This window comes from Erinaceus europaeus, chromosome 10 (assembly GCF_950295315.1).
Source record: "Erinaceus europaeus chromosome 10, mEriEur2.1, whole genome shotgun sequence".
In the NCBI taxonomy this organism is placed as follows: Eukaryota; Metazoa; Chordata; class Mammalia; order Eulipotyphla; family Erinaceidae; genus Erinaceus; species Erinaceus europaeus.
In genome coordinates this window covers 104342160-104358598 of record NC_080171.1, presented here as the reverse complement: position 1 = coordinate 104358598, position 16439 = coordinate 104342160, and the positions used below count along the sequence as shown (strand labels likewise).

Here is a 16439-nt window from a genome sequence, read left to right as displayed (position 1 = left end):
CTAATTGGTTTTAAGTCATTTCACCTCTGAGAAACCCAAACAAGCATATATACTGAGTAGTAGTGGCTAGACCTATCAGATTCCCAGAACCCTTTATCAGGGTCACACTGGCTCCTCATCGTCACTTTAAAGTGGGACTGTCCAGCTGGGAATATGAATCAACCTGTCAATGCCCATGTTCAGTGGGGAAGAAATTAGAGGCCAAACCTTCCACCTTCTGCACCCCATAATGACCCTGGGTCCATACTCCCAGAGGGATAAAGAATAGAAAATAGAAAGCTATCAGGAGGAGAGGGGAAGGGATACAGAGTTCTGGTGGTGGGAATTGTGTGAAGTTGTACCCCTCTTATCCTATGGTTTTTGTCAGTGTTTCCTTTTTATAAATAAAATTTTTTTTTAAATAAAAAATAAAGTGGGGCTGTCCTTAGCTCTGTAAGAAGGGCAGAAATTTGTGCTCAGAGAAGGTCAGGACGAGGATCACACTTTCCAGCAGCAGAGCGGAAACTGACAGCAAATATACCTGATTCCAACCTTCAAAATTGTGTATATAGTTTCACTATGACCTTGTTAAAATTTCAGAAGCCACAATTTTAAAAAAATGTCTATTTATTACCTTTTGTTGCCCTTGTTATTTTTTATTGTAGTAGCTATTATTGATGTCGTCATTGCTGGATAGGACAGAGAGAGGAGGGGAAGACAGAGAAGGGTAGAGAAAGACACCTGCAGACCTGCTTCACCGCCTGTGAAGCGACTCCCCTGCAGGTGAGGAGCCAGGGGCTTGAACCGGGATCCTTACACCGGCCCTTGTGCTTTGCACCATGTGCGTTTAACCCACTGTGCTATCACCTGACTCCTGCACATTTTTTTTTTTAATCTATTTGAGCACTAGGGTCCTTTCTGACTGTGTAAAAAAAAAAAAAAAGAAAGAAATTTGGCAAAGTTTATAGAGCTTTGAGAATTTGAAGAATATAAAAAAGCAAACAAAAACAAGGCTTCACAACACTGACTGTCCAGACATCTGTAACCAAGTCTACATTCAGTATATATGTGTATATATATATAGAAAAAGGGGGTAAACCACTCAAGAAAGATAGAGACAGTCTGGGGGTGTGGCTCAGCCTGTCAACACCCATGTCCAGTGGAGAAGTAATTACAAAAGTCAGACTTCCCACCTTCTGCTTCTGCTCCATAGAGATCTTTGGGTCATACTCCAAAACCTTCCAGTGGAGGCGTTGGGATATGGCACTCTGGTGGTGGGAATTGTGTGGAATTGTACCCCTCTTCTCGCACAGTCTTGTCGATCATTATTAAATCACTAACAAAAAATGTAAAAGAGAGATTGGGGGTGGGTAGTGGCACATCTGGCTGAGTGCACAAGGACCTGGGTTCGGGCCCCCGGTCCCCACCTGCACGGGGAAAGCTTCACAAGTGGTGAAGCAGAGCTGCAGGTGTCTCTCTCCCTCTCTATCACCCCCTCCCCACTCGATTTCTGGTTACCCCTATCCAATAAATAAATAAAGACATAAATTTTTTTTAAAAAAGAGAGAGAAGTTGAAAAATAAGAAAACACAAAGCAGAACTTAGACTAGGTTTGGTATATTGCAGCAAAGTAAAAGACTGGTGTATATGTGGTAGTTGGGGGGCAGAGGGGGTAGCAGGGTGGTTCAAGTCCTGGAACGTGATGGCAGAGGAGGACCTAGAGGGGGCTGAATTGTTAAGTAGAAAACTGAGAAATGGTACACATGTACACATGTACAAACTACTACATTTTACTGTTGACTAAACCATTAATCCCCAATTGAGAAAAGAGAGAAAGAGATAAAGGAAGGAAGAAAAGAGGAGTAAAAAGAAAAGAGAGAAGAGAAAAGAAAAAAAATGAATAAAAAGAACCTGCTGCTAATGAAGCCAACCATGCTTCTTTCCCTGTGGGGCCCAGTGTGCAATGGCCCTTCCTTAATCACACGATAAATCTACATCTTATCTTTTAAAAAAGCAAATTCCTACCTATAAAATGAAAAACCAAAAATTATTTATTCCCCCAACCCCTGCTTGGGATTTTGAAATACCATTCCTTGCAGTGATGCTTGAGGATGTGGCTGATTCATGACCTCAGGCAGGCAGGTGTACAAGAACAGCCTGGGATATCAACAGGCTTCAAAGAAACTGAGGTTGTGCCAAAAGGAAATGCTCCCTGGCCACAAACAGGTCCATTTGAGCATCAATAAAAGTAATACTTGTATTGGAAGTTTGTTTTTTTTTTTAAATAGAACACTTAAGCCCATGAGTTTATAATAAAGTTAGGGATAAAAAAAAAAAAAAATTCATCCCATCTACACTAAAAGAAAACTAGTGAACAGATATACTTTGAAAACTGTAAGTGGAACAAATGGAGCATTCATCTTGCCTTTTTATGTAATAAACTATACCACTACATAACCAAATAATAGTGAGGTGAAGTTTTTGTTTAAAAAAAAAAAAGTTCCATGTGGGAGAAGTAGCATAATGGTTACACTAACACTCTCTCATGCCTGAGGCTCTGGGGTTCCAGGTTCAATCCTCCATACCACCGCCATAAGCCAGAGCTGAACAGTGCTCTGGTAAAATGAATGAATGAATGAATGAATGAATGAATGAATGAATGAATGAATGAATGAATGAATGAATGAATAAATAAATAAAATTAAGATAGAATGACTGCATTGGAATTAGGATCTTCTTTAACTCCTGTTGAGTTAACTAGTCAACCCCTACCGGCATCATACTGAGACACCCAAGTACACATTCCTACTGTTGGTAACAGTTCCCTGGCCAAAGTAGTCCTGGTCCCAAAAATCAAGCCTGAGTCTCACCTAATTACCAATTTATGGAAATTCAGAATAAGGAGGAACATGCAAAGTACACCACAGGGACATCAGCAAAATCCAGCCTGCAGGAAATGCTACAAAAAAATTGACCCTGTTTCTTCAACAAATAAATTGTGGGTGTGGGAAGGGGCTTTAATTTATTAGAGACTTAGGAGGCATGTCTGCCTTTCAGTGTGTGAACTATATTCAGATCCTCGTGTAAGCCAACTTTTTTAAGTGGCATTTTGGAAACTTAGAAATTTGAACATTGACTAACCTTTAAGCTCCAAGGTATTGTAGAAGCCATTCTTGGTGTCAGTGGCATTAGGTTATGCCTTTTGTTTTCAGAACGCTTCATCTTTTAGAGGTACAGATTAAAAGAGTCAGCTGTTGGAAAACCTATGACATTTTTCTGTGGTTTTGTATGCAAAAATGCATCATGACTTTTCCAGCAACCCAGTATTTACAGTTGGATAGGGTACTATGTTTGTTTCAAAATAACATGGGAAGGGAAATGGAGGTAGAAGGGGAGGAGTAAAACAATATTTAAGCAGGGCTGATTAAATATGTAGAGTGCATGTGTTACAATGCAGGTCTCTCCCTCCTTTCTTCCTCCCTCCCTCTTCCTCTCACCCTTTTTCCCTCTTTACCTCTTTCCCTCCTTTCTCTCTTCCCCTCCCATCCTTCTCAATTTCTTTTTTTTTTTTTTTTGCCTCAGGGTTATTGCCGGGGCTCGGTGCCTGCACCACAAATCCACTGCTCCTGGAGGCCATTTTTTCTCTTTTGTTACCCTGGTTGTTTTACCATTGTTGTGGTTATTTTTATTGTTGTTGATGTCATTGTTGTTGGATAGGACAGAGAGAAATGGAGAGAGGAGGGCAAGACAGAGAAGGGTAGAGAAAACACCTGCAGACCTGCACCTGCTTCACTGCCTGTGAAGCGACTCCCCTGCAGGTGGGGAGCCAAGGACTCGAACCGGGATCCTTTCTCTGGTCCTTGCACTTGGCGCCACGTGCACTTAACCCACTGTGCTACCGCCCGACCCCCTCATCCTTCTCAATTTCTAAATAAATGAATGTGGTATTCTTTTTTTAAAAATGCAATTATTTGCCAAATGTTGACAATAGTTGGAGTTGGAGTGGATCCACAGGAGGGTTGTTTTATTTGTTTTGACTAGAGCACTGCTTAGCTCAGGCTATGGGAGTGCATTGAACCTGGGACCTTGGAACCTCAGACATGAAAGTCTTTTGCATAAACACTGTGCTATCTCCCAGGCTCCAGAAGTTCTGTATACTATCTTACTTTAGTGTATGGTTTTAGATCTTTTCTAATAAACCGCTTAAAGTAAATTAGTTTTATGTTTCCAAGAAGTGTTGGATTTTTTTAATTTTGTTTTGATTTAATGACACTTAGGACTAAGAATACCAAAGTGAAACAGGTGTATCCTTACCTTTTCCAGTTATCATAACCCTTGTGGTTAGCAACTGGGCTGATTGTATCAAAAGCCTTAAAATATGTGAAGTTTTCCCCAGTAAATACAACTCTGTAAATCTACTCACAGAAAATAACCCCAAATTGTTGTATGCTTTACATTGGTTTGTTCTAGCTCTCCCCCGCCAAGAAAATTGGATCAGTCCTGCTAATTTCGCGGGCCCACTTGGCCCCGCCCCAAGGAACCCCGAGAGGGTTCCAGAGTTCCAGAGTTCCAGAGTTGGAGAGTTGCAGAGTTAGAGAGTGCTGGCGCCGCCGCCATCCCGCCGTGGGGAAAGAGGCAGCAGAGTTCTGTTTGGTGATTAGTTTGGTTTAGTTTATGAATCGTTGTTCCTGAATAAAGAAATACAGCTTCCCTGCCCAGCCGTATGTCTCTGGTCGTCTCTGTTACCCGCCTGTGAAGCTAGCCCGGCCAGCTGGAGACTACGAATTTTAACAACACCAAATGAAACATTAGATTTGTGAACAAAAGTACATGTTGCAGTCATATTTCTATTAGGGAAAACTTGAAGGCAACTTAGATGTTAGAATGTAGAATGGCTAAAGAAATTCTGCTATTTCCACTCAGTCGAATATCATGCAACATGTAATATCATTGAAGAGTATACAGCAATATAAAACAACTCTTTTTTTTATACTTTTTTAAATATTTTATTTTATTTATTTATTCCCTTTTGTTGCCCTTGCTTTTTTTTTTTATTGTTGTAGTTATTGTTGTTGTCGTCGTTGTTGGATAGGACAGAGAGAAATGGAGAGAGGAGAGGAAGACAGAGAGGAGGAGAGAAAGACAGACACCTGCAGACCTGCTTCACCGCCTGTGAAGCGACTCACCTGCAGGTGGAGAGCTGGGGTTCGAACCGGGATCCTTATGCCGATCCTTGTGCTTTGCGCCACCTGCGCTTAACCTGCTGCGCTACAGCCCGACTCCCTAAAACAACTCTTACATTGAAAATTAAAATTTTTTTATTTGAAGTTAAACAGTCTCAACTACAATATGGTAAAAATCCAAAACATAAATCTATTGATAGTACAGTGATTAAAAGGAAGTACCCCATCCCAAAATGTTAGTAGTAATTGTCTTTGTATGAAAAGATAATGAGCATTTTTTTTCACTTTGTCCTCTAATTTTAGAGGGTTTTTTTTTTCATAATAAGCATTTGTTAGCCAACATTAAAAAAACGTTTAGGTTTTATCATTTTGTTAAAGTGTCAATGTTTTACAGGACAGTTGTTGACACATAGGTGCAGTTTGTCATCTCCCTGTGATAGGTGTTTGCAAAGTACTCTCACCCCAACTTAGGTCCTTTTCTACCAACATGTTGTAGATAACATTAAAATACCAAAATAACTTTCAAAAATGCAAAAAAAAATTTTTTTAATTTCTAGCATCTTTAGTGTTGTTTGGTTTCTGAATCCCATCTTAAGAAACTTGAGAAATCATTAAGGTGGTTTATCAGTTAATTAAAGTCCAACAGATTTTTTTTCTTTTTTTTTTTTTTAGAAAAACAGTTTCTTAGTTAATGATGCTTATTAGCAAAAGGAGATAAAATATGCAGTTGAAAGGAAGTATATTAAACATCCACTACAACCTCTTGATTTCAGTATTTATGATCACAAAACTGTTATCCAAATTCCTTTGCTTCCTTCCAATAAGCTACATGTAAACTGCCTTCTTTACGGCATATTGGCCTTCTTGAATAATGATTTCTAGTCACTCAAGAAATCATCCATTAAGCAGCATATGATATCACAATATTTAAAAGTACTATACAGAGATAAAATGTTTTTGTTTTCATAGTCTTCAATATAAATAAATGTGTCATATCTTTTTCTTGCCTTGTTTATGTTCTGTACCATTTTAGTCAGACAAATATAAAGACATCAACTTATCACTTAGCAGTTATTGAGGGAACCAGATGTTAGGAATGTTCACTTATGTCAAGGACTAATCAAGGAAAGAGAATGGTTGTTGTTGGGAATAGTTGATTGAGTTGGGCAAGGAGTAGGGAACTAAGGAGAGGGTGCTTCAGAGTGGCACTCCTAGAGCGCCTCCTGGAGTTGGAGGATCAGATTGCTATCTGAGGTGGAGTCTCTACACACCAGCTGGACTTCCTTTAGTGAATTCCAGAACTATTAAAGCCTCATGGGAACAGCCAGATCACAGGCTTAGATGGGTACTGTGCAGAGCCTGCCTCTTAGGACATCAGAAAAGAAGAGACAGTAAATGTTGCTAAGTGTCACAGAGGCCCGTAAAAGAAAGCACTGCTTCTACGCTTAGTACCAAGCCGTTCTAGCAAACAGCAGATTACTGTTTCCCTGACATACGTGAAAATGTACTTTAAGTTCTTTTTTTTTAATCCATAATACAGACTTAGGTTCTAAGAGAGTAAAAGCAGGATCGTGTTCCACTTTTTGGAGATAAATTTCAGCTACTTTCCATTTACCTTCAGTATTTATTTGGTATTACATTTTCATTTTCTTTTAATCAGTTGTTATAGTTTGCAGAGGTATGGGGGGAATTTATATGGTGACAGCCTTTAATCTCTCTATTGTACTCAATGTATTTCATAATTGTGTTTAGGAACATGATGTAACCTGAAATATAACATGAAAACAAATGTGCTCACAAAATCCTAGAAGTACAGAATCAGATAATCCCCCTCCCCACCCCCAGGTAGAATCAGAGAGTGAAAGAAACTTTAGCACCTTCAATGTGGTGGGAGCTAGGTCACACACATGGCAAAGCAACACACTGTCTTTTGTTAAATGAAATAAAGGAACGCAACCAGGAGGATGGCTTTGCAAATCTAATGTCACTTGCAAAGTCAGGTTCCAGTACCCAGCTCTGCATATAATCAAGCATGTACTCTGGTATCTCTCTCTTTCTCTAACCTCCCTCAAAAACTTGATCTTTAAAATAAAGGTGGGTAAACCTTGCCAGTGGCAAACCCAATAGAGCATCCACATTGCCTTGTACAATGACTCAGGTTCAAGTCCCTGTCCCGTATGCAGGGGGAAAGCTGCAAAAGCAGTGAAGCAGTGTTGTGGGGGTCTCTCTGTCTCTCTCCCTCTCTGTTTCTTCTTAATTTCTCTCAATCTCAAAAAAAAAAACATATATGTGTTATATATATATATATATATATATATATATATATATATATATAATTCTAGGAGCATTGAATCACTCATGCAGGTACCATAATCCTGGTGGCAGTAAGAGAAAAGGGAAGACTGTTTTACCACCCTCAAGAGTCTATACATCCTCTGTCCTCAAACCCAGGCTCCTCATACATAGGAAGCATGCACTCTACCCACTCACTATTCCTTCACAATCATGAAGATATCTTTTTAAAAAATCACTTATTTCATGTGAGAGAGAAATGGGTTCACGCAAAAAAAGCCAGAGCTTCACTTTAACACATGCAATGCTGTGGATCAAATAAGGAGCCTCAGGCGTGCAAGTCCTGTACTTAACTAGTTGAATCACTTCCCCAACCAGGAGGGAGAGATTTTCTTTCTTCTCACAGTTGTGCCCTACTGCATGTAATTTGCTTGTGCAGTGTAAGTTTTCATGTTTGCATGTGTATGTTTTGACAGGTGACCTTGGGAAAGGTGTTGAAAGTGATTGTTGTCATGCGGAGCCTATTCATTGATCGAACAATAGTAAAGGGGTATAATGAAAATGTCTACACAGAAGACGGCAAGGTAAGCATTCTGGGGTCTTTTGTCTTGTTTTTTTCTCTTTATTTTCTGTGTCCCAGAACAAGTGTTGTGGAGTCCCAGATGAATGACATTAAACAGTAGCAATCATAGCCAAAGTGATCAAGAAGCATAGATTTGTCAGTAGGAAGATGAGCGCTTTGCAAAAAACATCTCTCTCTCTCCCCTTGCATTTTTCATCAGGCTTCTGATTTTTCCTTTAAGCCTAATGCCCTTAGTTGAATTTCTAATTTATCACCTTAGACCCTAGTTGCCTCATTAAATGTGTCTTCTAAGGAAATGGATCTCTCTCTCTCTCTCTCTCTCTCTCTCTCTCCCTCTCTCTCTCTCCCTCTCTCTCTCTCTCTCTCTTTCATTGCATAGCACATCAATAGCCCAGGATTCAGCATTTTGCTTTTTCTAGAACTATGAGAAAAATTCAAGTGCATTTGATGGGTTTTTTTTTTCCCATGAAACTAACTAGTAGCCCTCAGGAAGTTGCTTATCCACTGCAAAGTGTTGGATACTACAATTTAAAAAAAAGGTAAATTATTTCCACCAGTGATTTGTTTCATAGAAAGTTCACCCATGTGAACCCCTAATTTCTCTTGACTGCACACTCTCCATATGGCTCTGTAGAGAGCATCCAAGGATGCTGATGGGAACTGACAAGCTTCATTTGTGTTTGCTTCCAGAGTGTAATGAGCACTCTGCCTGAGCAGCCCACCAGATTCACCCTGGTCACCTCCCAGCACTAAGATCCCATCTCTCCATCTCATGTCTTCCCCTCTCTCGGGAACTTGCCTTTTTCCTCATGCATCTTATTAAAACTTTAAAGTTTGTTAGTACTAGCACTCACCACCAATGGCCACATTATAATGAGGATAGAATGTTCTTTAAGAAAAGGTGGCAAGTGTAAGCAGGTAACAGTCTATTGTGGGGGGTTGGGCGGTAGCGCAGCGGGTTAAGTGCATGTGGCGCAAAGCACAAGAACCGGCGGAAGGATCCTGTTTGAGCCCCCGGCTCCACACCTGCAGGGGAGTCACTTCACAGGCGGTGAAGCAGGTCTGCAGGTATCTATCTTTCTCTCCCCTTCTCTGTCTTCCCCTCCTCTCTCCATTTCTCTCTGTCCTATCCAACAACAATGACATCAGTGACAACAACAATAACTACAACAATAAAACAACAAGGGCAACAAAAGGGAATGAATAAATAAATAAATAAATAAATAAATACAAAAAAATTAAAGAAACAGTCTGTTGTGTAAGAGGATCGATTCACAAGGTAATGATATTTGTATTTTGATGAAGTAACCCAGAATCTCTACATTCCACACCAGTTAATTGTCTTAGTCCTACACTCTGCCAAGTTCTAATGATCTCTCCTCCATTGAAAACGAAGCATTCCTTTCTTTTTTTGAAGAAAAAAATTATATAAAAAAGGTACAATGTTTGGAGTAAATGTGAACAATAAGGTAGCTAATCAAGGGATTACGTGTGACTCATAAAGTAACAGCAGTTCTAAATGAGAAATTCCAAACTACTTAGCATCCGCAAAAAAACTGGACTAATAGTTATCCTGACAAAGAGTCCCTGAGTCAGTGTCTTCTAGTTGCTTTTGTTCTTTTTGGTTCTTGTTGCTTTTGTTTTACAACTTTATTATGTGAGAGTGATGGGAAGAGCCAGAAAATGAGCTAGGGCCTCATGCATATGGAACATTTGCTCTGGCACTGAGCTACATCTCTGGCCCCAACATTTTACAACTTTATAGTCATACATGGTACATAACACTGCCTGGCTCTCCAAGGACTTTGAAGTGAGTTGGAGAGGTAAAGAATGGATACATACAAATTAATAATAATGACTATGAGGTAAAAGATAACAAATTCATGATATAATTGAAGTATATTCTGAATTTAGGTTGTAAGGTGTGAAGATTCTACCTACTTTGCATGATACAGTTAACATGTTTATTTAATTGCACCATACTGAACATGTCCAAAGTAATATGTCCAAAGTAGTACTTGGCTACTTAGTAAATACCCAACAAATGCTACCTAGTATTATTTTCATTCTGTGCCTAGAAGAATTAGAAATAGTCTTCTATGTACACTTCTAGAATTCCTCTTTGATTACCTCTCCTCAGGCTACTCTAGACAGGTCCCCCCCTTTCACCCCCCCATGCCCAGATTCCCTCTTTCATGCCAGTTGACGCTGTATAGCAACTTAATTTGACCACCAAATTCTTGTTTCCTTCCTTTTTCCTTAGAGCAATCTCTGTTTTGTAAAACACATTTCTGAAAATTCTTGAATTTGAGAAAACTCAAAAGCTTTACTTCTGACCTCATCTGCTGTCCATATCTTAGACATTTTTGCTTACTTTCTATCCTTCTATGCTACTTTTCTCTCCCAAAAGAAGCCAACTTTTCACACTTGTATTCCTTCTGTTCCCTTCACCCAGGATGCCATCTACTCCCCCTTATACTATATATACAGTGCTTTCTTCCTTCTCATCCCATCACTGTTTCCAGGGCCTTTTATATGAACAGTGCCTCTAGCTAGAGGTGGCAGGCCTGGATTTGCCTCTGCCGGTACACACAGATCATCATCCTTATTGATACATGCATAGCATTCTGAACAATCTTTTACTAGTACTAGACTTAATATATCATGATTATTTGTGTACATGTCTTCCATACAGCTAAATACTGACAGTATTCTATCATCTAATAGACATTGTGCTAAACAAACTTTGCCTATAGTGCTTACTGAATCCGAGGTGCTAGGAAACTCATTTTCCATACAAGCAAATGGATCTAAAACTAGAACATGCCTGCTGCCACACTATGCCACATCTCAAACTTCCTTCTATATTTTATTTATTTATTATTGGGTAGAGACAGAGAAAAATTGAGAGGAGGGGGGAAGATAGGGAGAGAGACACCTGCAGCCCTGTTTCACCACATGTGAAGCTTTTCCTCTTGCAGGTAAGGACCAACGGCTTGAACCCGGGTCCTTGTGCACTGTAATGTGTGTGCTTAAGCAGGTGCGCCACCACCTGGTCCCTTCAAACTTCCTTCTTCCAGGAGTTCCTCAAGGGCCCAAACTGAGTCCCTTGATTGTCTGAAGGATATACTTCAGTGCCTAGAACACAGCAGAATCCCAGTAATGTATGGGAGGAGACCATGAAAAAAACTTTGGGAAAGGAAAATGCCTTAGCTGGAATGGAAAAGAATCAGAAATTAGAGATGGGCATTAAAGGAAGCTGTAGGGAGTAAAGTCATAAATAAATCAAAGAAATGAGACCTGCTCACAGTGCAGATTTTTCTAGTGGGAGACTAGCCTGGGTTCTCTGTTCATCAGGAAGAAAATAGGTGTTTGGGAACCTGAATTCTACTGTGATTCATATCACAAATGTGATATAAGGGGCCTCTTACTCCTTCTTACAACTGCATGTATTTACCCAAGTGCATGGCAAGAACCCTAAAATTGGGAAGAGAGAGACCACCTCCATTTGTTATTTTAGTAATACGCTAACCACATTTGCCAGAGACTCTCAAAATGACTACTCTGCCCAGAATCTAATCCTAGCCAATTTGACTTATCTTTTTTTTTTTCAGGGCACTTTATAAACAATAAAAATAAAATCATGCAGACATTACTAGTGTTCTATTTTGAGTACTGATATTGGTACATGTGTACTAATATATATATATATATATATGTATATGTGCATACCCACATTAGTGCGATTAATGTATTGAAATGTCTAGCACATCTCAAATAAAATGCAACCTTTACAAGAAGCCATTGGAACTTGAAGTGCTGTCTAAAAGAATAAATTGTTGCTTGTAGTTTTGCACATTTGAAATGCAGCCATGCCTTTGCTGGGTGCCTCGGTTAGGGGTGGTTGCTGCAGTCTCCAAGAGCACTGTGGGTATTCCATGGGTGTGGTTTAGAAAGCTTCCCTAGGCCCAAAGGAGTCTGAACTTCCACTTATGCTGTTTTCTCTCCTCCAAAAGTCAAGCAACCAGCACATTCTAAATGATTTAATTACCCCTCTTGTTACAAAAGCCATCCCACACTGTCATAGTTTCCAGACCTGGAGATTTCTCTCCCACCAGAGTCCCAGCAAGGCTGTCACTTTGCACTTTGCAGCAACTACTGTCGGCACCCTAACAGTCCTTTCCCTACCTGGGATGCTTAGTTCTAATGCTTAATTCTGACAGCATGTAAAATTATCTTTAAGACTTACCAAACTGATGTTCGTTGTAATCTGAGAGGAGCAAAGAGCCATGACTCAGCATGTTAAAAGACAAATTTAAGTTGAATACCTAGGCATTGTTCTGATTTTATATCAGTTCAGACTTAACTAGGAAAAAAAAAAAACCCTAAGTGTCTCAGTTGAATTTAGCTTATTAGGGAATTTAGGTTATGTTAATGCTATAGCTTCATTAATTACCCCGTATCAATAAAAAAAAAAAAGGCAGCTTTTAGCCTCCTATCGTAAGAGAGGAAAAGAAATGGTGGTATCAAAGGGAACCTTCAAAGACAGCCAGAGCTGTCTCCAGGGTAATTTCTGATCCCTGAATTCTTCCCACTTCAAAGTTGGATGTGTGTGTGTATGGGTCGAGGAGGCTGGGGGAAGCTTGAATCTGATTTCTCTAATAGGTGTTGGCATCAGCCCCGTTTGATATTAGATGCAGGGAACATTTTGATTTGTTATAGCCTTTGAAATTGTTCAGACGACCTTCAGAAAAATGGCCTCTTGTTACTTACGGGGGGAGGGTGAAAGTGGGGAAGGGGAATCGGATTAATTCAGATGCAGAGGATGCCCTGAAATTGTGCTTTCAGCAGTTTTTTAGTAACAAATGTATGTCCTGATTGAAAGTGAAAAGTTGAGGAATAACAGACCTGTAACACTTTGTTCTGGGCTAAAACTTGTTCACTTTTCTGTTCTCCAGAGGGAGGTAAGCAAACTTAAGGAAAGATGACCAAATAGGAGTTTATGATTTTGAAAGCTGACGTAACAGATACCCATCACCATTGCTAGTTTATAGCATTCTACTCAGTTTCACCTGTTAATCATTTCACCTGTTAACCTTTCAAGATAAAGCTACTAATAAATTGAGTTTGAAATACTTGTACAGCTTAAACTTGTGTTAGTTTTAGGTAATTTATAGTTAGTTCATTTTCTGTTTTCTGAAATGCAGAATGTGTAACTTTCTGATTAGCCACTGAAATTTTCGCCTGCTGGTAATTGATTATTTGTTAGTGGCAATAATTGTCACATCAGCAGACCTGGAAACGGACTTGTCATGTTGCAGTGTGGCAAGAATGCCTCAGAGGTGTTGTGACAGATTGAGGGACATGAGAGGAGTGGGGAGAGTATCCTGAAAGTCAGTCCTCCTTAAAAATGAAGACAAACCTGAGCTTGGACTCTCCACCATTTATTAAATATGTGGTGTTGGATAAGTTGCTTGACCTCTCTGGACATCAGATTCTTTAACTATAAATTGGAAATAATTTTATCACCCTCCTGTAATTGCCAGAAATATTTAGAAATATTACATGGTAGTAGTGCAGAGTGGAGTCAGCTGGTTTTGACAGCTGTAGTCATGGTAATTGTCCTGGTCCTGTTACTGTTGACCATTTTGATTTTTCTTTTCACTGATGTGACAAATTGGATTTCTCACATAAGAATTTTTTGTTGTTGTTACCTTTTATAACTTCCTGTGCATCAAGAGGGCTTTTGACATCTAGATGTTTGACCTGAAAGATGTCTTCATGCCAAACAGTTGGCCATCTCTGGGGTGTGTTTTCATTTTACTGGAGAGCAGACTACGTTCCCACCCGAAAATACTTGTTCCAATATCCCAGAGTTCCAGAGATTGCTCCTAAGATGGCAGAGTCAGCCACTAATTACCATAGGTTGGCTTTCTCATTTAAAGATCTTTCTGGTGCTGGCCCAGAATACTGAAGTGTGCTTTGCTTTCTTTTCCAGACAGTATAGTTTAGAATAATGTCTCATTCATCAGACTGAAAGTTTCCAGCTACCAGAATGCTTCTTTTTTTAATATCACAACCAACAGAAACTTGGTAGCCAGACCCACCTTTGCACCACAATAGCTGAAGCTAATAAATATTAACTCAGGTTAGTCCTGGCTTCTTGAAATGAATTTCTAAAATCTTCCTGACCCTGAGGAAAGTCAGGGCGCTGACTCCTGAACACTCATTTAAATGGCTTTCTTTGGCATCAATCTAGCAGAAAATCAGGTACCAGTCGCCTGCTGTGCCTTCCAGCAAGAAGAGAATCCATTGTTATCTGATAGCATTCCTTTCTTACCAATGGGCTCCTGGTAAATAGGACATATTGTCTAATGTCCTTCAGCCCCAGATGGTTGGAACTGTCCCTTGGGTCCTGAATAATATATTTAAACTGCCTTTCAAAAAGAGTGACATGCTCACTTTGAATAAGCGTGATGCGCTTAGAGAAGACAGAGATTGGAGAGAGAGTTCATCTCTTAATTAGACTTATACGTACTTGTCTCCAGATGATTTTTATGATATGTTTTGCAGATACTGAAGGTTTTAGTTAAATTTCTCCTTTAAAGAAGAACTGTAACTTTCAGTTTACATGCAGATCACCCTCCCTTTTCTCTTTTTCATGGTCTCATGTTTATGTCTTGGTCGGCCTCTGTATGATGTGAACACAGGCAGGAAAGATAAATAGTGAACTTCAGAAGAAACAGCTGTGGGCTTAAAATGGAAAGAGAACTATATTAGCTCCAAGTTCAGACACTGATGTTACTCTTCCTAAAATTTAGATTTAGAATCTTTAACATCTCCTTGTCATCTTGGCAGTGATTTGGGTGGAAGGAAGAGATTTAAAAAAAAAATCATTCTTATTCATTCTGCAACTGCTGAATAATCTTTAAATGCTGAATTTTTAAAAGCCTTGAGCTGAATTATTGCAGAAACATGAACTTGAATTGCCTTCCCAGATATGACCAGCCGCCCAACAATATTTTCTCCCACAGAATTGATAATATGGGGGTTAATTTATGATTTTCTTTTTTTTCCTCCTCTTTCTTTTTTTTTTTGGAAGAGACTGGAAGAGAGAGAGACACCTGAAGTGAAGCTTCCCCCAGCTAGATAGGGGCACAGGGCTTGAACCCTGGTCCTTGCACACAGTAACATGTACACGCTACGCTGTTGGTAAGCCTCCACCCAGCTCAAATTGTTTTCTTAAGAGATTCCCTTCAGAGTTCTCTGAGGGGGGAACATAACAGTTTTTCACCTTACAGATTGCTAGCATGTCAAGTTTAAACTATGGTACCTAAAAACTTAATGCCTAGAATTCTTACCCAGTCAATCGGTTTAACTATGGGGGAATAATTGAAGTTAACTTTTTGAAGAGCAGGCTAACCATAGTAGGAGAAGGACTTGTTAGGGGCCTTCTATAGTAAATCTAGAAAGGGGATGGTGCAGTAGCAGGGTGGGAAAAGACAATATGAATGAATGTTCAATGAGTAAAAACGCTTCCATTATTTTTTAATATTTATTTATTTATTCCCTTTTGTTGCCCTTGTTGTTTAATTGCTGTAGTTATTATTGTTGTTGTTACTAATGTTGTTGTTGGATAGGACAGAGAGAAATGGAGAGAGGAGGGGAAGACAGAGAGGGGAAGAGAAAGATAGACACCTGCAGACCTGCTTCACCGCCTGTGAAGTGACTCCACTGCAGGTGGAGAGCCAAGGGCTCGAACCAGGATCCTTACGTCGGTCCTTGTGCTTTGCACCACGTGCACTTAACCCACTGCGCTACCACCCAACTCCCCCATTACTTTTTAGATTATTTTTATTTATTTATTATTGGATAGGGAAAAAAAGAAATTGAGATGGGAGGAGGAGGTAAAGAGCTAAAGAGACAAGAGACCCCTGCAGCCCTGCTTCACCACTCGGGAAGCTTTCCCCCTAGAGGTGGGGACCAGGAGCTTGAACCTGGATCCTCGCGTACTGTAATGTGTGCACTTAACCAGATGCGTCACCACCTGGACCCTCTTCCATTATTTTTACTGGACTTATACTAGCAGAGCCTCACCCTCTCCAGCAGGAAGGCTTTGCAGAGGCCCTGAGTAACCTCATCAGCGTCTTCTTAATCTCTTGCACTGTCCTGAAAGTTTTCAAACACAAGTGAAATTGATATGAAACTGATTGTGAACAGAAAGAAGCAGGGAGAAGTAGATATGCCTGCTCACTGCTTAACTTTTCATTTCCATGGATGGTTTTCAAAAGTATAGTTTTGGCACCTTCTTCAGAACAGAAACAAAACTGAACTGTCCCATATCAAATGCAACACTTCACTTCCTGTCTATTTAAGAGACTTCCCCTCTGATTGCTTCTTCT

At 39.8% G+C, this 16439-nt stretch overlaps 1 protein-coding gene across 1 annotated transcript in view; it reads left to right on the top strand.

Annotated features, from left to right (window-relative positions):
• Positions 1 to 16439, top strand: part of MED27 (mediator complex subunit 27) — a 266902-nt gene that overhangs the window by 221914 nt on the left and 28549 nt on the right. The window contains exon 5 of the mRNA XM_007530321.3: positions 7931 to 8038. Within this exon, the coding sequence (XP_007530383.1) occupies positions 7931 to 8038 (108 nt within the window). The remainder of the gene's footprint in view (positions 1 to 7930; positions 8039 to 16439) is intronic.